Raw genomic sequence first — 24,062 nt, 5'->3', positions numbered from 1 at the left:
TGAGCAGGACGCACAGACGACGTCCCGACAGACCGGGATAATCAAAAACTGCGCCGGAAGGTTATAGATTCGCGGTCTCCCGCCCAGCCGCCAGGTTCTGCTAGATTATCGAACTGAGTTTAAGGATTTATTTCTCAGATGTATCACAATGGCTGATTTCGTGCAAACTCTATAGACGGAAAATGGTAGTAGGAGATGTGAGAATTAGCAGAAGCCATGACTACTGGAAAAATCAATGTGGTTTGGACAACCAACAAAATGGCGGACAATACGCTTACAGGCGACAGATATTAACACTTCCGGTTAGTGGAGGGTGATAGAGTTCCCAGCGCGGGATAGAGCGGCACCACTGACTCCTGACACAATGCGGACGGCTGGGTGCGTCTACCTTTGCGCATGCGCACTGGAGAAGTGGAAGCCGATCTGATGCAACCGGCTGACAGTGTGTGAGAGAGACATGGAGGAGATCACCGGAGACACCGAGCAGCTGCGGATAGGTGAGCGCCTGCGGGGGACGGGGCCATTGTGACTGGTAGCAATGTGTGGAGAGGCTTAACCCCTTCCGTGCTTGTGCCTCATGTGACCGGCCATTGTAAGTACTGTAAGAGCTCTGCTTGCTGTCAGGTAATGATACCACACTGGATCCTGATACATTGCAGCAAAACCTCAACTGTGAGAAGTGTCTACTGCCTCCTGGATGGAAACACGATTGTTTCTGGTCGCTGACAGCAAGCAGAGGCCTGGAAACAATGAGGGGTTAACCCCCTCCCCCCTGGGGCGCTGCTGCCCCTCTGTCTGTAGGACCATGTGCTGGTTCATCTGCCCCTCGGGGGGGCGCTGCACCGACCCTAACTGGGGGTTCTTTATCAGCCGTCTTTATTACCGCCATTACCTGTTCTGTTACCTCCCGCCCCCGCTGCCTCTGGTCCTGGATTACCTGCAGGCAGCATGTGACCGCTGCAGCCAGTCACTGACCACATGTCTCAGCTCTGAGCCTTGACGCCAGGTTACACTGACTGGCTGCAGCGGTTACATGCTGCTTATGAGTAACTAGATGGTGGCCCGAATCTAACCATTGGGTATTCTAGAATATGTATGCGTAGTGTATAGCACAGAAGAGTGCATTGCGGTCTCGCGAGATGATGTAGCTGTTCTCGTGAGATCGCACGTCATCATCTCGCGAGACCGCACTGCATGCAGCGGTCAGCGGGGCGACGCGAGGAGCATCGGTAACCGGCGCTTCGATCCGGAGGCCCCAGAAGGTGAGTATGTAACTATTTTTTAAATTTTTTAAATTATTTTTAACATTAGATATTTTTACTATTCATGCTGCACACCGGTCAACGCTGCCATTAACCCTGTGCGAGCGCTGACCGGAGGGGAGTACGGAGCGGGCGCCGTGACCGGAGGGGAGTACGGAGCGGGCGCCGTGACCGGAGGGGAGTACGGAGCGGGCGCCGTGACCGGAGGGGAGTACGGAGCGGGCGCCGTGACCGGAGGGGAGTACGGAGCGGGCGCCGTGACCGGAGGGGAGTACGGAGCGGGCGCCGTGACCGGAGGGGAGTACGGAGCGGGCGCCGTGACCGGAGGGGAGGACGGAGCGGGCGCCGTGACCGGAGGGGAGGACGGAGCGGGCGCCGTGACCGGAGGGGAGGACGGAGCGGGCGCCGTGACCGGAGGGGAGGACGGAGCGGGCGCCGTGACCGGAGGGGAGGACGGAGCGGCCATTTTCTTGTGGACTATGCCCGTCGCTGATTGGTCGTAGCTGTTTTGCTACGACCAATCAGCAACTTGGATTTCCATGACTGACAGAGGCCGCGACCATTTAATATCCGTGACAGGCAGAAGGACCGATGGAAGTGACCCTGTCAAGAAGATCGGTGAGTGCTGCCGTGTTCTTTTCCGTGCATATTCACATGGTAGTGTCAGAGATATTGAGGGAATCGGACATCATATACATATGAGATCAACTGCGGCTGTTTGAAAGCGGGATTTAACACACGCCCAACAGAAGCGCTTCACAAATCTCATCAATCACATTTATTGTCATAAGAGTCAGGGGTTTACTGGTCCTCCCCCCCCCGTGCCTATCGTTGTAAATCTTCTGTGAACTCCTGCGGCTCGTAGCTGGCGTTCATAGGCTCGACATTTGTGTTATACATAGCAATGCTGAAGCCCTCCTATGTATAGCACAGCCGGTCGGACATTCACAGTCACTGTGTACATACATTACTGATCCTGAGTTACATCCTGTATTATACCCCAGAGCTGCACTCACTATTCTGCTGGTGCAGTCACTGTGTACATACATTACATTACTGATCCTGAGTTACATCCTGTATTATACTCCAGAGCTGCACTCACTATTCTGCTGTTGCAGTCACTGTGTACATACATACATTACTGATCCTGAGCTACATCCTGTATTATACCCCAGAGCTGCACTCACTATTCTGCTGTTGCAGTCACTGTGTACATACATACATTACTGATCCTGAGTTACATCCTGTATTATACCCCAGAGCTGCACTCACTATTCTGCTGGTGCAGTCACTGTGTACATACATTACGGATCAGTAATTACCTCCTGTATTATACTCCAGAGCTACACTCACTATTCTGCTGTTGCAGTCACTGTGTACATACATACATTACTGATCCTGAGTTACATCCTGTATTATACCCCAGAGCTGCACTCACTATTCTGCTGGTGCAGTCACTGTGTACATACATACATTACTGATCCTGAGTTACATCCTGTATTATACTCCAGAGCTGCACTCACTATTCTGCTGGTGCTGTCACTGTGTACATACATACATTACTGATCCTGAGTTACATCCTGTATTATACCCCAGAGCTGCACTCACTATTCTGCTGGTGCAGTCACTGTGTACATACATACATTACTGATCCTGAGTTACATCCTGTATTATACCCCAGAGCTGCACTCACTATTCTGCTGGTGCAGTCACTGTGTACATACATTACATTACTGATCCTGAGTTACACCCTGTATTAAACCCCAGAGCTGGACTCACTATTCTGCTGGTGCAGTCACTGTGTACATACATTACATTACTGATTCTGAGTTACATTCTGTATTATACTCCAGAGCTGCACTCACTATTCTGCTGGTGCAGTCACTGTGTACATACATTACATTACTGATCCTGAGTTACATCCTGTATTATACTCCAGAGCTGCACTCGCTATTCTGCTGGTGCAGTCACTGTGTACATACATTACATTACTGATCCTGAGTTACATCCTGTATTATACTCCAGAGCTGCACTCGCTATTCTGCTGGTGCAGTCACTGTGTACATACATTACATTACTGATCCTGAGTTACATCCTGTATTAAACCCCAGAGCTGCACTCACTATTCTGCTGTTGTAATCACTGTATACTTTCCCATGTATTGTATTGTTTTTATTTTTTTTTACAGCAGAGATGTACATTTCTGATAAAGAAGGGGATGATTCCACTGGAGATGGGACCAAGGAAAAACCTTTTAAGACTGCCCTAAAGGTAGTATGAGGATTTTAAAGGTTATGAATATTATTGTCGCTACTTAATTTTCTTATTATTCTGGTGCATATGGAATAAAAAAAAACAAGAAAACTGCTTATAGTGGGTGAAATGAGTATTGAACATGTCACCAGTTTTCTAAAGGTACCGTCACACTTAGCGACGCTGCAGCGATACCGACAACGATCCGGATCGCTGCAGCGTCGCTGTTTGGTCGCTGGAGAGCTGTCACACAGACCGCTCTCCAGCGACCAACGATGCCGGTAACCAGGGTAAACATCGGGTAACTAAGCGCAGGGCCGCGCTTAGTAACCCGATATTTACCCTGGTTACCATCCTAAAAGTAAAAAAAACAAACAGTACATACTTACCTACAGCCGTCTGTCCTCCAGCGCTGTGCTCTGCACTCCTCCTGTACTGTCTGTGTGAGCACAGCGGCCGAAAAGCAGAGCGGTGACGTCACCGCTCTGCTTTCCGGCTGACCGACGCTCACAGCCAGTACAGGAGGAGTGCAGAGCACAGCGCTGGAGGACAGACAGCGGTAGGTAAGTATGTAGTGTTTGTTTTTTTTTACTTTTAGGATGGTAACCAGGGTAAACATCGGGTTACTAAGCGCGGCCCTGCGCTTAGTTACCCGATGTTTACCCTGGTTACCAGCAAAGACATCGCTGAATCGGTGTCACACACGCCGATTCAGCGATGTCTGCGGGGAGTCCAGCGACCAAATAAAGTTCTGGACTTTCTTCCCCGACCAGCGATCTCCCAGCAGGGGCCTGATCGCTGCTGCCTGTCACACTGGACGATATCGCTAGCGAGGACGCTGCAACGTCACGGATCGCTAGCGATATCGTCTAGTGTGACGGTACCTTAAGTAAATCTATTTGTAAAGGTGCTATTGGCATGAAATTTCACCAGATGTCGGTAACAAGCCATCCAGTCCATACAGGCAAAGAAACCAAACCGTAGATATCCATTAATTAAGCTGCTTGTAATAATGAGAAATGACACAAGGAAAAAGTATTGAACACATGAATAAAGATAGGTGCAAAAAGCCATGGAAATTCCTGACCTAAGCTGAACTCCTCTATCAGTAATTAGAAAGCAATCTTGCCACTTAGTGAAAAATATCAGCTGGTTCAACTGATGGCCTATAAAAAGGTGTCTCGTTACCAAGGTGTCACATTAGAAATATCTCATGATGGGTAAAACCACTGAGTTGTCTCAAGACCTTCGCAACCTTATTGTTGCAAAACATACTGATGGCATAAGCTACAGAAGAATTTGTAGATTACTGAAGGTTCCAGTAAGCACGTTGGGGGCCAAAATCTGGAAGTGAAAAGAACATAATTTCACCATAAGCCGACTACGACTAGGTGCTCCCCCTCCAGATTTCAAACAGAGGAGTGAAAAAAATAACCAGAAGAGTTGTTCAAGAGCCAATGACACACTGTTGAGAACTACAGAAAGATCTGGAATCAGTAAGTATAATTGCTTGAAAGAAAATAAGTAATGCACTCAACGTCCATGGCCTGTATGCACGCTCGGCACACATCCTCCATGGCCTGTATGCACGCTCAGTGCATATCCTCCATGGCCTGTATGCACGCTCTGCGCACATCCTCCATGGCCTGTTTGCACGCTCGGCGCACATCCTCCATGGCCTGTATGCACGCTCGGCGCACATCCTCCATGGCCTGTTTGCACGCTCGGCGCACATCCTCCATGGCCTGTTTGCACGCTCGGCACACCACGCATCCTCCATGGCCTGTGTGCACGCTCGGCACACCACGCATCCTCCATGGCCTGTGTGCACGCTCGGCACACCACGCATCCTCCATGGCCTGTGTGTACGCTCGGCACAACACGCATCCTCCATGGCCTGTGTGCACGCTCGGCACAACACGCATCCTCCATGGCCTGTGTGCACGCTCGGCACAACACGCATCCTCCATGGCCTGTGTGCACGCTCGGCACAACACGCATCCTCCATGGCCTGTGTGCACGCTCGGCACAACACGCATCCTCCATGGCCTGTGTGCACGCTCGGCACAACACGCATCCTCCATGGCCTGTGTGCACGCTCGGCACAACACGCATCCTCCATGGCCTGTGTGCACGCTCGGCACAACACGCATCCTCCATGGCCTGTGTGCACGCTCGGCACAACACGCATCCTCCATGGCCTGTGTGCACGCTCGGCACAACACGCATCCTCCATGGCCTGTGTGCACGCTCGGCACAACACGCATCCTCCATGGCCTGTGTGCACGCTCGGCACAACACGCATCCTCCATGGCCTGTGTGCACGCTCGGCACAACACGCATCCTCCATGGCCTGTGTGCACGCTCGGCACAACACGCATCCTCCATGGCCTGTGTGCACGCTCGGCACAACACGCATCCTCCATGGCCTGTGTGCACGCTCGGCACAACACGCATCCTCCATGGCCTGTGTGCACGCTCGGCACAACACGCATCCTCCATGGCCTGTGTGCACGCTCGGCACAACACGCATCCTCCATGGCCTGTGTGCACGCTCGGCACAACACGCATCCTCCTTGGCCTGTGTGCACGCTCGGCACAACACGCATCCTCCATGGCCTGTGTGCACGCTCGGCACAACACGCATCCTCCATGGCCTGTGTGCACGCTCGGCACAACACGCATCCTCCATGGCCTGTGTGCACGCTCGGCACAACACGCATCCTCCATGGCCTGTGTGCACGCTCGACACGCAAGACTCCATTGCTGAACAAAAAGCATGTTCAAGTGCGTTGAAGTTTGCACAATAACATTTAGACAAGCCGGTGAAATACTGGAAAAACATAGTCTGGTCACATCAGACTAAAATTGAACTCTTTGGATGCCATAATACACACCATGTTTGGAGGCCAAAAGGCACTGCATATTACCTCCAAAACAGTGAAGTTTGGAGGTGGGAACATCAAGGTGCGGGGCTGTTTTTCAGCACTGACAAACTTCTTATAATTGAAGGAAATATAAATGTACTGAGACATTCTTGATAAAAATCTGCTGTCCTCTACCAGGATGATGAAGATGAAACAAGGGTGGAAATTTCAGAAACATAATGATCCCAAACACACAGCCACGGAAACTTTCAGTTTCAGAGAAAGAAAATAAAGCTGCTAGAATGGTTGAGCCAATCACTGACCTGAATCCAATAGAAAATCTATGGAAGGAACTAAAGCTCGGGGTTCATAGAATGAGCCCATGGAAGCTTCAGGATGTGAAAGGTGTTTTGAGCAATGTCTGCGACTAGTTTCTCCTTGTAGAAGGCATCTTGAAGCTGTCATCACCAACAAGGGCTTGTGTACGAACTATTAAATTTCAGTAAACTTTCTAAATACTTTTTCCCTGTGATATTTCACATTATTGCACATAACTTGGCTATGGACATCTATGGTTTGATTTCTTTGCCTGTGTGGATTGGACGGGTTGTTGCTGACATCTGGTGAGAATTTCATGTCAATAGCACCTTTAGAAATAGATTTCCTTAGAAATTTGGTGACTTGTTCAATACTTACTTCTCCATACAAACAAGCGCTCTGTATTCGGCTTCTGTAGGCACGTGTTCCTTCTTCTGACCTGCTTTTTTGTTTCAGGCTATGCTGACCGTAGGGAAAGAGCCATTTCCAGTCTTCTATGTGGACTCGCAGAAGGAGAACGAGGTGGGACATTAGCTGGTTGATATTAAGTCATTTCCACGCATCGAGCAGATAATATGGAGATAAGGAGCCGAGCAAAGTAAAGATGGGCCAGGGTGCTCTTGCTTCCGATCATCGACCCTGTAAATGTGCTGCCGAGCAAACCAAATCCGTGTTCGTTGGGTAATAATTGTTGTCGGCAGCACATTGTCCTGTGTAAACGGGATGTGCTGCCGACAAAAGGCCAGGATTGTTTGGTTGTATTATAATCCTAAATCTGCTCCCTTTATCCTCCTTCAGAGATGGGACGTGATCTCCAAGACCCAACTGAAGAACGTGAAGAAGCTCTGGAACCGGGAACAAATGAAGAATGAGGCCAAGGAAAAGAAAGAGGTCAGGAGCGTCCGGGGCTGGTGTATACACAGCCACCGCCAAGACCGTGTTTATAAGTCCTCTCCTTTCTGAACCAGTCTGTCATTGTTAGTTGGGAATCAGTGGAGCTCCACAAATATATAATGAGGTTGTTGAGAATCCTCCAAAATAGGAGGGTGATCTTCAAGAGATTCGGAGCCCCCTGCCTTTATGAGCAGAGAGCGTGGTCCATCCATGAATTACAAGCAGATATGTTTTTTTTTTTTTCCCCGATTATCCGCCATGTAATACCTCATTTCACCTATAGTGGCCGCTGCAGGAACTTGGATCCACAGCTGATCACAGGACCGCCGGCGATCAACTGATTATTGTAGGAGGGTTGCAAAAAAACTGGCCACAAACTGTAAAAGTGGAGTTTCCCACCATATTGATTAGTTAAGGCATTATGGTAATTGTTTTTTGGTCCTGGTGTATTGAAAAAAACAAGATAGTTGATTTACTTTTTGGAATGATTAGGGGTCTGGTAATTTTTTGTGAATGTGCAGAATACTGGCTCCTGTATATGGCAGCCTGTATTATACCGCCGACAGATATGGACTCTACCGTTAAACGTCTCTCTTGTGTGATGGAAAAATAAATAAAGTATACTACGGGCAGCTACTGCTTTCCCTGATTGTGCACATGCACCTTTTCTGTTTGGTGATTTTTTTTTTTTTTTAATTACATTTTTTGTTTAATTGCACCGTATTTATTAAAATCTTCAGTGTTTGTTTTTTTTCCTTTTCCAGGCTGAGGACAACCTAAGACGTGAAAAGAATTTGGAAGAAGCCAAAAAAATTGTCATCGAAGTTGACCCCAATCTCCCGGAACCAGTCACGGTAAGAGTCCCAGACTTTGGGGCAGAGGAAACGTCCCGTCTTTCTTATTTAGCTGACGCTATGTAAGAAAAATGCCTCTGTAGCTGCTGGAAAAAAAAAAACAAAACATTTTTTTAAATCAACAGATTGCGCTACACGTTCAGCTAAGAGGCGTGTATAACGCTGCTCGTCTGTGTAATCGTCAGGTGCTTTATATCGGGACGTGATGATTATTATTTACAGACCGGTCACTGGAAATATTGTTATAATGTGTTATGCAGAGTTTTGGTTAATTTTTTTTTTTTTTTTTTTCTTTTTCTGTTTTTAATAGGCAAAAATCCGAGAGTTGGAAGCTTACCGCGGACAAAGAGTCAAAGTGTTTGGCTGGGTCCATAGACTGCGCAGGCAAGGTAGTAATAATAATGTTAGAATCGCCCAGATTTCCATGCATGGAGAATTGTCCATAGAATTGAAGAGGATGGCCCCAGTTTATAAAATCAATTATTCTGAAACCTTATTGGGGTATTTGGACTTAATAGAGCGGGGCACAATATTTGGGATCCTCATTTCTTACCCAGAGTAAGGAGCGTCACTATTAGTGATGAGTGAATGTGCTGAGATAAGGTGTTATCTGAACATGCTCAGTGCTCGAAAAATATGTTTGCGTCCCTGCGGCTTTTAAGCAATCACTGCATGTGTTGTCTGTCGAACAGCCGTGAGAAATGCTGCTACGGGGACTTGAACATATTTTTCGAGCACACCGAAGACGCTTGGTTAGCACACCCGCTTGGTTAGCACACCAGCATGCTCGGATAACACCTTATCTGTGCACATTCGCTCATCACTAGTCTTTATCTATTCACTCTTTGCACAGTCAAATCATTTCATGTAATACTTATTTTCTACTATGGTGGCGCTGCAAGAGAGCTGAATCTGCTGCTTGTATATTCATACAGGATTTGTACTGATTGTGTGCGTTTCCATTTCAGGAAAGACTTTAATGTTTATAGTCCTAAGAGATGGGACCGGATATCTTCAGTGTGTCCTCAGCGAGAAACTGGTGAGTGTCCTAACTAATAATGGAAGGGATGACAAAGTGGGACCCCCCCGAACCGTTGCTGGGACCCCTGATCTAAGTAGAAGCTCACATAAAATGTATGTTCATATGAGATGAGCAAATAAATTCACATGACCCTGGTTTTGGCGGCTGGTGAGTAGTCCGGGATCCCTGTGGACCATCTACTACATTCTGGAAATCTCGGGGCCTCCTTTGACTTGTAGACCTGTTATGACATAATTGTTCTGGCATGATGCAGCCATGACATGACATCAGGCCTACTAATCAGAAAAGCCTCCGGCAGATAAAAACAGGATCGCAGGGCTCCCTTCCAGCTACCATGGAGTAGAGATGTTGGCCGTCTTACCAGGGTCCTTATGAATAGATTTATCTCTACTACACAATATAAAAGAAAACTAAAAAATATATAATAAAAAAATCAGCCGGCACCCACCTTTAACACCAGTCGGCGCAAGCTCCAGTCATTGCTTTTTTTTTTAACCACTTAAACGCCAGTCGCTTACAGCAGCAGTTAAGTGGCGCCATTACTATATACTGCAGTACAGAGATGGTCATAAGAAATAAAGTAAATAAAAAATTATAAAAATGAACAAATACCATAAAAGTTTGAATTGTCTCCCAACACGTCGTCTTTCTCCATCACCTTCCATAGTGAATGACAGTGCTGTATGTTCCTCTCTATTTTTGCAGTGCCAGTGTTACAATGGGCTGGTCCTCTCTACAGAAAGCACCGTGGCCGTATACGGGACCTTGGACCTCGTGCCGGAAGGAAAACAGGTAGTGATTTCCAACCTCATGGTGCTTTTCCCCGACCCCTGGCATAGGACGTGACAGGCGACACTAGCTGTGAACTGCGCATATACTGTGACACATGGACAGCATTATATGGGGGGCTACAAGATCTGCAGGTTGCATTTTCTTCGAGGCTCTGGTAGGACGCTGTGGCCACCGCTGTATAAGATGGTTCTACGTTTGGAGTCCCCCATCTGCTTTGCTGATATGACGTCTGTCCTTCCAGGCCCCGGGCGGACACGAGTTGTCCTGTGACTACTGGGAACTTATCGGATTGGCTCCCGCTGGCGGCGCCGATAACTTGATTAATGAAGAATCGGATGTGGACGTCCAGCTCAATAACCGTCACATGATGATCCGAGGAGAGAACATGTCCAAGATCTGCAAGATTCGTTCCACCGTCGTCAACTGCTTCCGCAACCACTTCTTTGACAGAGGCTACTATGAGGTGAGCGGCTGACAACTCCTCACCCACCCTCCCTTTAACATACACTTTTTTTTCCCGCTAGACTGAGCATGCTTATGCTTTGTGGACCACCCATAGGTGATGAACATTCAGTCGTTCCTCGCTCGCCTCTGCAGTGATGTTCTGAAACATCCGTGCATAGTAGTAGCGCAGCTACACGTGGTCGTACAGGAGCAAGGAGCTGGCTGTCGGACACAGAGAGAAGGCAGAGATGGTTTATTACTGGCTCTGCGTTCTCGAATGCTGTATACACAGCAGTGAACAAGCACTGCGTATACAGTATATGGTGATCTGACGGCGCTTCCTCCCCCTGGTACAGCGGCCATGTAATCTCTGGGTGTAGGGAGGTAATGGGAGCTGGTTCTATGAGACCCAGTCAGCTCTGCTATGCAGACAGAACGATGGATTTCCACTGTAACTTAGGTGAGTATACCAAACCCAGTTACAGGGAAAATATAAAATAAAAAAAGAAAAAAAAAAAAGATTAGTGTTGAAATACCCTCCAAAGGACCTTTATGACCTTACGTGGGAACACAGCATGTGAGATAAATAAAAATATAAATAATATATAAATTAAAATAAAAACAGTTGTTAAAAAAAAGTGTCCAATGTATCAAAATAATAGTTATAGAGGGTAACACATTTTAAAATGCATTTCAGTTGTCCTAGGTAGCCATAAAAGAAAAAAAAATGTGAAAAATACAAGTCCCATATTTTTCAGACTATAAGACGCACTTAGCTTTTAGAGGAGGAAAATAGAAACAAAAAGGAAGCAAAAAAAATGTAGTCCTGATGCCCTGTTCTAGTGGGGAGAGATCTGTTACTGACACCATATCTCCTATCTGATATGGCCCGGTCCTGAACTGGTTAAAAAATAAACCTATTTAGTTTTGCCAAATCAAAATTAATATAATTAACAGATAAGATTAACTCTTTAAGGGAAAGTAAAAAATGGAAACAATCGAATTAATGTTTTTCGGTCATCGCACCTCCACCACTTAAAAACTGATTAAAAAAAAAAAAAAAACATCAAAAAGTCATATTTGACCTAAAATGGTAACAATGTCACTGTCGGCTCAGCAGGTAAAACATAAACAACATGATGGGAAAAATCTAAAGGTTGTAGCTCTTACAAAATGGCGACACAAACTGAATTTTCATATTTATTTTTTTTATTTTTATTAGTTTGTTTTTAAACCACGAAGTAAAAAATCTAACACAAAATGATGTAAGTTTGGTATCGCCGTAATCTTACCGACCTGTAGAATCCTATTACCAGGTAATCTTTACTGCATAATGAAACCCCCCAAATAACAGTGGTGGCATTGCATTTATTTACTTATTTATTTATTTTACTTTTTTCTTTTCTTTTTTTTTTTTCTTTTAATTACATTCCACTCTACTACTCTGAACAGCGCAATCTAGAAAGTAACATTAACTGTTTTCGTGCTGCGCAGGTGACGCCTCCGACCTTGGTGCAGACACAAGTAGAAGGGGGGTCCACGCTGTTCAAGCTGGATTATTTTGGAGAAGAGGCGTACCTGACCCAGTCCTCGCAGCTGTATCTGGAGACCTGTATCCCCGCGCTGGGGGACACCTTCTGCATCGCCCAGTCCTATCGAGCCGAACAGTCCCGGACGCGGCGACATCTGGCAGAGTAAGGAAACGCCGTACGGTGCCGCATTTATGGGAATGGGCACCCACAGGAGGGAGATCTGAGGCTGGAAATCTGCTCACACGACGCACTTCTCACAGCTGAAGTTCTGTAACAATTGTCTCCAGTGTAAACGTTCTCTTTCCTGCCTGTTTGCTACACTGTGTCGGTACACAAACAAACAAAAAAAAAAACAAAAAACCTCTCCGCTGTGAGCAGTATTGGGTCCGGGCAGGTTTCCAGACTCGGGGTATGATGAAGCATGTTGCCGTTCACTGACAGCAAGCACAGTAAGTGACTGCGTCCTTTCCACATCAGGGTCTCTGCCCCCTATTAGTCAGACCGGAGGGTTACTATGTTTTAGATCTGTAATGTGCAAGACCACAACACTCCATTTTGGGGGCAGCAACAAATTAAAGGGGTTGTCTGGGATTTTATGTGAGGGCAGAAAATGTTATAGTGGTTGTCCAGCTTTGTAGAAATTTTAGTTTTTTCCAATTTTTTTAATTTTATTTTTTTTTCTTTTTCTTTCATTGGTTCTTTTTTTCTTAAATGTATGTATTAAGGCTACATATATGCTAGCCACCTTAGGGAGAGACCCAAGTTGTGGAACAACTGGGGTGGAAAGATGATTTGCATAGCTCCGCCTACTGCAAAGGATTCTGGGTAAACCTGCTATTCTTTGTATTATGCTGCTTGCAAGTACTTTCCGTTTCAGGAAAGCATCCACTATGTATTAAGGCTAAAACTAATTTTCGCACCTGGGTTTCATTCAAGTTTTTTTTTTGCACTGTTTGCTTTCTATGACCTCTTTGTTGTATTGCCCAATGCTGGCTTAAGAAAGAGCTAACTTACAATCCATGAGTTAACTTGTTCCTGAAGTCCAGTAGGAAAGGGAAAAAAAAAAAAAATATATATATATAATATTATTATTATTTATTGTTATAGCGTCATTTATTCCATGGCGCTTTACATGTGAGGAGGGGTATATATAATAAAAACAAGTACAATAATCTTAAACAATACAAGTCATAACTGGTACAGGAGGAGGGAGGACCCTGCCTGCGAGGGCTCACAATCTACAAGGGATGGGTGAGGATACAGTAGGTGAGGATAGAGATGGTCGTGCAGCGGTTTGGTGGATCGGTGGTCACTGCAGGTTGTAGGCTTTTCGGAAGAGGTGGGTCTTCAGGTTCTTTTTGAAGGTTTCGATGGTAGGAGAGAGTCTGATGTGTTGTGGTAGAGAGTTCCAGAGTAGGGGTGATACGCGAGAGAAATCTTGTATACGATTGTGGGAAGAGGAGATAAGAGGGGAGTGGAGAAGAAGATCTTGTGAGGATCGGAGGTTACATGTAGGTAAGTATCGGGAGACGAGGTCACAGATGTATGGAGGAGACAGGTTGTGGATGGCTTTGTACGTCATGGTTAGGGTTTTGTACTGGAGTCTCTGGGCAATAGGGAGCCAGTGAAGGGATTGACAGAGGGGAGAAGCTGGGGAATAGCGGGGGACAGGTGGATTAGTCGGGCAGCAGAGTTTAGAATAGATTGGAGGGGTGCGAGAGTGTTAGAGGGGAGGCCACAGAGCAGGAGGTTGCAGTAGTCAAGGCGGGAGATGATGAGGGCATGGACTAGGGTTTTTGCAGATTCATGGTTGAGGAATGAACGGATTTGTGAAATATTTTTGAGTTGAAGTCGGCAGGAAGTGGAAAGGGCTTGGATATGTGGTTTGAAGGAGAGATCAGCGTCAAGGATTACCCCGAGGCAGCGAGCTTGTGGGACTGGGGAGAGTGGGCAGCCATTTACTGTAATGGATAGGTTCGTTGGGGGGGTCGCGTGAGATGGGGGAAAGATGATGAATTCTGTTTTGTCCATGTTAAGTTTCAGAAATCTAGCGGAGAAGAAGGATGAAATAGTGGACAGACATTGAGGGATTCTGGTTAGAAGGGAGGTGATATCTGGTCCAGAGATGTAGATCTGTGTGTCGTCAGCGTAGAGATGATACTGAAAGCCATGAGATTCTATGAGCTGTCCCAGGCCAAAGGTGTAAATGGAGAAGAGCACGGGCCCAAGGACTGAACCTTGTGGGACTCCGACAGATAGGGGGCGAGGTGAGGAGGTGGTGTGTGAGTGGGAGACGCTGAATTTCCGGTCTGTTAGGTATGATGAGATCCAGGATAGGGCCAAGTCTGCGATGCCAAGGGATGAGAGGGTCTGTAATAATAGGGAATGGTCCACTGTGTCAAAGGCAGCCGACAGGTCCAGGAGGAGGAGGACAGAGTAGTGTCGCTTGCTCTTGGCGGTTAAGAGGTCACTGGTGACCTTGGTTAGGGCAGTTTCAGTGGAATGGTGTGACCGGAAGCCAGATTGTAAGCGGTCAAAGAGGGAGCAAGAAGAGAGATGGGAGGACAGTTCAAGGTAAATGTGTTGTTCCAGTGGCTTGGAGGCATAAGGGAGAAGTGACATAGGGCGATAGCTAGATACAGAGGATGGGTCAAGAGAGGGCTTTTTGAGGATAGGTGTGATGGAGGCATGTTTAAAGCTTGAGGGGAAAACACCAGTTGTTAGTGATAGGTTAAAGAGATGGGTTAGGGTTGGGATGAAGACTGTGGTGAGGTTTGGGATGAGGTGGGATGGGAGTGGGTCAAGTGCACAGGTGGTGAGATGTGATCTTGAGAGTAGAGTGGAGAGTTGATCTTCTGTAATGGTGGAGAAGTTGGTTTTGGAGGTGGAGGGCTGGGAAGTCAGGAGGAAGGGCTCTGGGGGTTGTTGACTAAAACGGTCTCTGATGTTCTCAATCTTCTGCTTGAAAAATGAGGCAAAGTCTTCAGCTGAGATGAGTGGGGAGGGAGGAGGTGCTGGGGGACGGAGGAGAGAATTGAAGGTGTTGTATAACTATTTAGGGTTGTGAGACAGAGAGGATATGAGAGATGAGAAGTAGGTTTGTTTAGCTGTGGCGAGTGTGGTCTTGAAAGTAGTGAGGGACTGTTTGAATGCGATGAAGTGCTCGTTGGAGTGGGATCTTTTCCATCTGCGCTCAGCAGCCCTGGAAGCTCGCCTCAGTTCTTTGGTCAGGCTGGTGTGCCAGGGCTGTCTGTTGATTTTGCGAGCTTTGGTATGTGTAAATGGGGCAGCAGATTCCAAAGCTACAGCTATTGTGGTGTTATAAAGAGTGGCAGCATCATCCGCATTGTGTATGGAGCTTATGTCTGCGAGAGGGAGGGGGGATTCAGAGAATGAATGTAGGTCAAGATGCTTAAGATTTCTGCGAGGGTGTGAAAGTTTGTGGGGTGAGGATTGTAGACATGGAGTGGAGAGAGATGAGAATGTGAGAAGGTTGTGGTCAGAGAGTGGAAGAGGTGAGTTAGAGAGGTTAGATAGGGAGCAGAGGCGGGTGAAGATGAGATCCAGTGTGTGACCATCTTTGTGAGTGGCTGCAGAAGACCATTGAGTGAGGCCGAAGGAAGAAGTGAGAGATAGAAGTTTAGTGGCAGCTGAGAGGGAAGTCTCAATGGGGATGTTGAAGTCGCCCATGATGATAGTGGGGATGTCCGCAGAAAGGAAATGAAGTAGCCAGGTGGTGAAGTGGTCAAAGAAGGTGGTGGCTGGCCCTGGGGGGCGGTAAATGACAGCCAGTTGGAGGTTGGAGGGGGAGTAGACGCGCACAGAGTGCACCTCAAAGGAAGGGAGGGTAACAGAGGGTGGCAGTGGGATTGGGGTGAAGGAGCAGTTATTTGACAGGAGAAAACCAACTCCTCCGCCATGCTTGCTACTGGGGCGGGGGGTGTGAGAAAGGTGGAAGCCACCGTAAGAGAGTGCAGCAGGGGAGGCTGTGTCAGAAGGGGTGAGCCAGGTTTCGGTGATGGCGAGGAAGGAAAAAATAAAAATAGATACCAATAAAAGTAAAATTAATTGAGACATCAGTAGGTTAAGTGTTTTTGAATATCCATATTGAATCAGGAGCCCCATATAATGCTCCATACAGTGTATGATGGGCTCCATAAGATGCTCCATACAAAATACGCCCCAAAAGATGCTGTACAAATGTTGATTATGGCCACATAAGATGCTCCATACAGACATTTGCCCCCATTTTTTATAAATAGACTCCTTTTAGTTGACTTTCTAATTTTTGACCACGAACAACCTGAAACTTGAGGATGCAGTGAAGCGATGAGCCTCTAACATGATGCAGAATTTGTAATGAAATTGCTGAAGTTATTTTTAGACACACATACATGTATTAGTTAAAAAATAAATAAAATGGTCTTCAGAAATGGACAACCCCTTTAAATAATTGGAAAAATAATCAGTCACCTGTTTAATCCTCTCTGTGTGTTCCTGCAGTGATGACATCACGTTCATGAATCACATGACTACCGCTGTCAGTAACTTTACCCCTCCCTCTTTTATAACCTTTCCCGCTACAATGACATCACATTCATCATGTGACCCCTGCAGCGAATCATTGGGCTCAGCGGTCATGTTTCTTGCACACATACCTGCTGACACTGTTGCAGGATATCATCACTGCAGGGTCGGCGATGATTATAACGTTTCCTGCTCTTAGATCACTTACACTGAATCTTGGATAACCCCTTTAAAGGGAACCCTTCAACACGTTCTTTCATAAAGACGCAGCTGTATAGATATGTAGCCGCTTATCCCGTGAAAAAAATGAGACCTTTGTTGTTAAGATACGATGTGCCAGTCGTCAGAAATCTAGTGTAGAAATTATATGCAAATCAGGCTGGAAAGTGCACTGGGGGCGTGTCAGTGTGCTTATTTGGCTTCTGCCAAGTGCATGGACACGCCCCCAGTGCACTTTCAGCGTGATTTGCATATAGCTTCTACTCTTGATTTCTCATGACTGGCACATTGGATCGCTGCAAGAAAGGTGTCGTTTTATTCGTGGTACGAGCGCCTACACCCCAATATATAAGGACGTGGTGACAGGTTACCTTTTAAAAATCTCAATCTTCCCATGTGATGGTCCTTTTAGAAAAGATGGCAGCGGATGAGCAAAATCTTGTTTTTCTCCAAGACTGATGTCACATTGTGCTCGATATTTCAGATACACTCACGTTGAGGCCGAATGTCCCTTCTTGTCCTTCGATGATTTGCTGAACCGCCTTGAGGACCTGGTGTGCGACGTGGTGGACAGGGTGCTGCGATCTCCCATGGCTCCGCTGGTGATGGAGCTGCACCCGGTACGTCCCCTACCGTTCATAGGGGTAATATTGGGAGCATTGGGCAGATTTGGGATCAGCGATACATATCGATGGACCAAACGCCTTACCGATCCCTCAGTGTCGGGATCCCACCCATAATTACTGTGAAGAAAATGGTCTCTGGGGTGGGGTTTCCTCTTAAAGAAGAGGGTAATCTGCATAAAAAGTAGGGGAATGTACCGCATGGTCTCCTGGGGTCACATCTATTGTGGGCTCCACCGAGGACGGCGACTGATGTGAGTGATCTGTGTACATTGCCGCAGTATAGGGTGATGATATAGAGGATTTTTTTTTGTAGGAGTTCAAACCACCTAAGCGCCCCTTTAAGAGAATGAACTACCCGGAGGCCATTGCTTGGCTGAAGGAACATGATGTGAAGAAGGATGATGGAACGTATTATGAGTTTGGGGAGGTAAGAGCCGGACATATTGTTATCGGATCTAACAACTGTGCCTCATCCAGCGGGACGGTCCCAGAGGTGGGACGTTGTCCCAGGAGGTTGGTGCTATGTCCCAAGATGAGGAGCACTGCAGGGGGCATTCTACTTTATATGGGTACATCATTATATAAGGGGCATCCTACTGTGGAGGAGCTATAGGGGCTTCATACTGTGTGAGGGGTCGGTCTCTACGGGCCTCGCACTGTGACATCATGAGCTTCTCCTCGCTGGAGATCCTCGCTGACATCTCTCTGGATGTTGGCTACTAATCCCCATAGTTTGCACATCCTGGATCCTTTGTAGAGTCAGCTCTGTTACAGTTACAGTTGGAGTTGCAGTTTTCACTTTTGTCCACCGGATGGAGACAGAGTTCACCCACCAGAGACTTCACCTGTACATACTCCATAATTCCAGTAATCCGGCGCACACATTAGTTCTATCTAAGCAAATATTTTCTTTGATCGTAGCAAATATATGTTTTTTCTCTATAAGGATATTCCAGAAGCCCCCGAGAGGCTGATGACAGACGCCATCAATGAGCCAATCTTGCTGTGTCGTTTCCCAGCTGAGATCAAGTCTTTCTACATGCCGCGCTGTCCGGAGGACAGGCGTCTCACCGAGTCTGTGAGTATACCACACCGTCTGTTTGGGTCATTCATCCCTCCATTGACCCGGCCCCTGGCACATCGGACTTATCGATCCTCCGCCCCGCTTCGCCCTTTGTCATTGCCTTCATGTTCTGCCCCGTTGTACAGGTGGACGTGCTCATGCCCAACGTGGGTGAGATTGTTGGCGGCTCCATGCGTATCTGGGACAGCGAGGAACTGCTGCAAGGATACAAGAGAGAAGGGATCGACCCGACGCCGTACTACTGGTATACCGACCAGGTGAGAAGCTAGCCAGGAATCTCCTGACCACCCAGGTCCATGGGGGCGCGGACAGACACAACACCGCTCTTTACAAATGGCCGATCTCAATTAGTTGATTTTTGTCATTTAGCAAATTAAACCCCATAATTAAATATATTTAACACATAAATCAGAAAACAAAAATACGAACATTACTGTTAAGTAGAGATGTGCAAATATTTTCAAGTAGAATTGAATTCTACTCATGATCCGCATTCGCCAAAATTGCAGATTTTTTTTTTTTCTTGGAAATCGCTTTAACACAAAGGCAGCAAAATGATGGCGGCTGGATAATCCATAAAGAATTATCAGAAGGTTAAAAAAAAAAAAAAAAAAAAAAAAAGAAAAATCCTAATATTTGCCAAACTGTTCACTCCGCTGTAGAGTCTCGCATGAAGTAAATCTTCCGGTGAAGAACTTTGACTTTTTCTGCTGCAGTACGGCGCCACCTGGTGTTCACATATAGCACAGCGTGCATCTCTGTATGATGATCTGGCGGACACACGGCGTCACTCCCCATGGACAACTTGTACATTTCACTGTGTCCTAAATGATCTAATAGTCTCTGATAAGAGCTCACATAGAAATAAAAGGTTTCCTGAGGTTTCCCTGCGCATGTGAAGGATAAAAAATAAAGCCTCATGCAAATCCCCATAGAACAGATAGGGAATAACATGATTTTTATTGGAATAACCCTTAAAGGAGTTTTTGAAATAATGTAATTTAAGTTGTAAAACTCCATTAAGCTTGGTGCGTTCCCTTTAATTTTTTGGATCGCTGACAACACTTCCATGATCTTCCTGGTGATCATTCCTCTTTTTTTTTTTTTTTTTTTTTTTTTTTTTTAATCCATAAATTAAGATAACAATGTGTATGTAATTTATGGATGAAAAAGAGGAATGATTGCCAGGAAGATCATAAATATTTATCATGTATTTATTAATATATTGTTATAATATTGTCTTTATTATTGTTATATTGTATGTATTATTGTGTTACGTCACTGTCTTCTTGCTTCGCAGCGTAAATTCGGCACTTGTCCCCATGGAGGTTACGGTTTGGGTCTGGAGCGATTCCTCACTTGGATCCTCAATAGGCACCACATCCGCGACGTCTGCCTGTACCCCCGGTTTGTCCAGCGTTGTAAGCCTTAACCCCTCTGGAGACCACCGTCCCCTGGTAGAGGGATGTTCATGTTGCGGAATAGACCACCGACCTGCTGCTTTTATCCGGACATTTCCACAATCGGCGTGTTTAGAAATCTCCTTCATAAGTCGGGCGACGCTGTGCTACCATCACCCGTCATCTGTCAGTACAATGTGTCCGCTCCACCCTCCCCTGTCCTGAGCAGTCACACAATGGATCCCTGTATTCGGATCATCTGTCAGTACAATGCGTCCGCTCCACCCTCCCCTGTCCTGAGCAGTCACACAATGGATCCCTGTATTCGGATCAACTGTCAGTACAATGCGTCCGCTCCACCCTCCCCTGTCCTGAGCAGTCACACAATGGATCCCTGTATTCGGATCATCTGTCAGTACAATGCGTCCGCTCCACCCTCCCCTGTCCTGAGCAGTCACACAATGGATCCCTGTATTCGGATCATCTGTCAGTACAATGGGTCCGCTCCACCCTCCCCTGTCCTGAGCAGTCACACAATGGATCCCTGTATTCGGATCATCTGTCAGTACAATGTGTCTGCTCCACCCTCCCCTGTCCTGAGCAGTCACACAATGGATCCCTGTATTCGGATCATCTGTCAGTACAATGCGTCCGCTCCACCCTCCCCTGTCCTGAGCAGTCACACAATGGATCCCTGTATTCGGATCATCTGTCAGTACAATGCGTCCGCTCCACCCTCCCCTGTCCTGAGCAGTCACACAATGGATCCCTGTATTCGGATCATCTGTCAGTACAATGTGTCTGCTCCACCCTCCCCTGTCCTGAGCAGTCACACAATGGATCCCTGTATTCGGATCATCTGTCAGTACAATGTGTATGCTCCACCCTCCCCTGTCCTGAGCAGTCACACAATGGATCCCTGTATTCGGATCATCAGGCCCGGATGTAGCAGAGCTGGGGTGTTCATGGGGCGACATCCCTAGCTCATCTACATTCTAGGACTGTGTTCACACTTGAGTGTTTTGGAGAAATTCTGCCCCAAATTCCTCAAACTCTATCAGAAATCCACTTCACTGTCCGGATGAGAATTTTGATAAACCAGTTGTGCCAGCGTCTGTAATGTCCCACCTAATGACTCCTTCAGCTCTGCTACATCTGCTGATCCCATCGGATGTGCACTGCAGTACCCTGTTACTTTTTTTTTCAGTTTTTTTATGGGTATTTTTTCAATTTTGTAAACTTTTTTTTTTTTTTTAATTATAAAAAAATCTGATGAATAAGGCAAACTTGGGTAAAAGAAGGGCATGGGGTGATCACGCTGCTGTCTGCGGAGCATGCATGTGTACAGGAGTCGGGAGGGATGGCTGTGAGCGGAAACCAGCGGTCCATGGCCGCATCGAAGCGATTCCCCCGTTTCTTTTTGCCTTATTTATCAGATTTTTGTGAAACGATTCATTTACATAGAACTTCCCTATAAGACGCGTATTTATTGCCGCCCCCTGCTGGTTATTTATAACATTCGCATATTGACTGAATGTCGGTGACCTCAGTAATGTCCGCCCCTCCTATTGTTATGAAGCTGCCTGGGACCCCTGAAGAACGTCATTTTGGATCATTCATCGCTGTTCTGTATTTTTTTTCTTGTTCTTTCCATAGCATTGCATGTTCCTGGTGCCAGTCCATGGCATCCAGACACAAAATAAAGGGTTATCTGGAGATCAGCACATGTCTTCACGCTTGAGTATTGTATCTACAAGTCTACTGTGCCGTGGAAAAGTGACGTCTTGGATTTAAGGGCCCCTTAAAAAAACAACATTGTCAGTATACATTTAGAGACCACCCCTTTGTTTGTGCATAAATACATGTATCCGAGGCTAAAAATCATTTTTGCAATTGTTTCATATAAAATGTAAAAGTAATGGAGAAAAATACGGGCCATTCCTTTTAATATTTTTATAAAGTGGGTTTTAACTCTCCCAAGTTCCCTGCATGGATCTAGATTTACAAAATAATGCTGACTTCCTACATCTGCCTCTAGAGGGAGCTCAAGAGTGTATACTGTGACATTGCACAGTGTATAACTGCATGCAGTGAGCTCCCTCTAGTGGTGACTGTAGGCAGCCACAATGTTATATTTTATAGGGGATTTGGAGCTCTGTATCAATCTCTAACCCTAACATAATAAATCTACTTAACCCAATCTGTAGCCCCTAGCCTTACCTTTAACCCAATATTTTACCCAATCCCTATCCCAAACTGTAGCCCTAAACTTTACCTCTAACCCTAACCTAATTTATAACCCTAACCCAACCTGTAGCAATAAACCTTACCCCCTAACCCAATCTGTACCCTAAATCTTACCCCTAACCCAATATGTAGCCCTGAACCTTGCCCCTAACCCAATATATAGCCATAAGGCTAACCCCAAGCTTAAGCTTGACCACAGCACGCGCACACGCATTACTCGCTGTCAGACTTTTGTTATGAGACCGGGTCAACACCTTTGATGCTTAAAAATGAATGCTCTCGGCAGCACATTGTCCTGTAATTATTTCTTCTGCTGCCGATAACCTGATCAATAAATAAGAATAGTATTAGTGATCGTCCTGTGTGAGTGGCAGTGCGCTCTGCCCTGTACAGGCCATTTAATGAAAGTTGATGATTTGCATGTTGCTGATTAGTGGATAACAGCTGCGGTCACAAGTGTAAATGTTCCTTAGTCACGTTATGATACATATCTGCTTTCTCTTAAAGGTCGGGCACATACATCTAAGATCGCCAAGACCCGCCCCCAAGGAGCTGTTTTTTTTAATGTTGCCTTCCTTAGTCCACAGCAAAAAGAACAGGACGGCATACAAGTGGAGGAACATCCCTATTCTGCAGTGTCCCATTTACCTTCTCTGCCATAATTAGTAGTGTGCTTATCACAGTCAGACCAGGCCACTGATATAGGGCCCCTGGTGCGAAGGGGATCCTGCTCTATTCTTCTACTGTAATTTCCAGCAGTCACTACCAGGGGGAGCTGAGAAGAAAAATGGTATCTGCGTCAATTTCTACGCAACGAGCTCCCCCTAGTGGCTGCAGGCTGACAGTGTTAAGAGTTGGTAACAATTTAATCATATTGAGTGAATTTTGATAACTATTAATTCATCTTTGGGGTTCTTTATACATTTTTTACTTAAATGCATGTATTTGAAGCTAAACATATTTTTTATTCGGACTCCCATGACGGCACCACGAGGGGATCCGCCCATTAGGAACAGGAAACCTACAGATACAAAAGGGTGGCACCTCTCCCACGTATCAGTTGGTTTCCTGTTCCTAAAGGGACTGGATCCTACAGAATTTTTTTTTTTTAAGGATCCCAGACCGGCCGATTCAGGTAGCGGGGGGGTGTCTGCTACCTCGGCCGGTGCGGATACCTTGGTCACTGTGGTCCTGGCAAGGCTGCACGGCGGTGACGTTCGCAGCAGGGAGCAGTCACTGGTGGTGTTCTGTCTCTGGAGACCAGCGCTGGGTAAGTATAGTCCCCTGTGTCTCCTCCTCCTGGGCAGGTGGTGTGGTGGGCTGTGTGGCGGCATTATGGTGGCACCACCCGGTATAGTGCGGGCTAGCCGGCATCCCACACTACACTCAGCGCTGACCGGAAGCGCTGGGGGGACGTCTGGGCTACTCGAAGCTCCCCGCATACGCGGTCTTTCCAAGATGGCGGCGCCCACCGGAATTTTGCACGCCGCTCTTCCACAGACCCCCAGCCAATCTCCTGCACCTGGGGCAGTCAGCAAATCAGTGGGAAGCGCTTGGCACATCTGCTGACCGGAGGAGGGATTTATAAATTGACTCCAGACATGGTTCCCTTGCTTCTGGCCTCAAACCGTGAGGTATGGAGATCGATCGTGAACAGCAGCCTCAGCTGCTGGACGAGGTATGTCAGAAGCCCAAAGAGAA

At 46.6% G+C, this 24,062-nt stretch overlaps 1 protein-coding gene across 2 annotated transcripts; it reads left to right on the top strand.

Annotated features, from left to right (window-relative positions):
* The first annotated feature begins 371 nt into the window (after window positions 1-371).
* On the top strand, window positions 372-21,835 carry NARS1 (asparaginyl-tRNA synthetase 1). Of its 2 annotated transcripts, none has more exons than XM_069746039.1 (15): window positions 372-497; window positions 3,451-3,533; window positions 7,157-7,222; window positions 7,499-7,591; window positions 8,359-8,448; window positions 8,759-8,837; window positions 9,417-9,487; window positions 10,196-10,282; window positions 10,524-10,745; window positions 12,221-12,420; window positions 17,489-17,624; window positions 17,944-18,057; window positions 18,577-18,708; window positions 18,840-18,971; window positions 20,015-21,835. In XM_069746039.1, the coding sequence occupies exons 1-15, from the start codon at window positions 458-460 to the stop codon at window positions 20,144-20,146; spliced, it is 1,677 nt and encodes a 558-aa protein (XP_069602140.1). In that variant the 5' UTR covers window positions 372-457; the 3' UTR covers window positions 20,147-21,835. The 2 variants fall into 2 exon arrangements, with proteins under 2 accessions (XP_069602140.1, XP_069602142.1); XM_069746041.1 differs by having other exon boundaries at window positions 405-497; window positions 3,454-3,533.
* Window positions 21,836-24,062: the final 2,227 nt, after the last annotated feature.

Source organism: Ranitomeya imitator, chromosome 1, assembly GCF_032444005.1.
Source record: "Ranitomeya imitator isolate aRanImi1 chromosome 1, aRanImi1.pri, whole genome shotgun sequence".
Lineage (NCBI taxonomy): Eukaryota > Metazoa > Chordata > Amphibia > Anura > Dendrobatidae > Ranitomeya > Ranitomeya imitator.
This window is presented reverse-complemented; position numbering and strand designations above follow the sequence as displayed.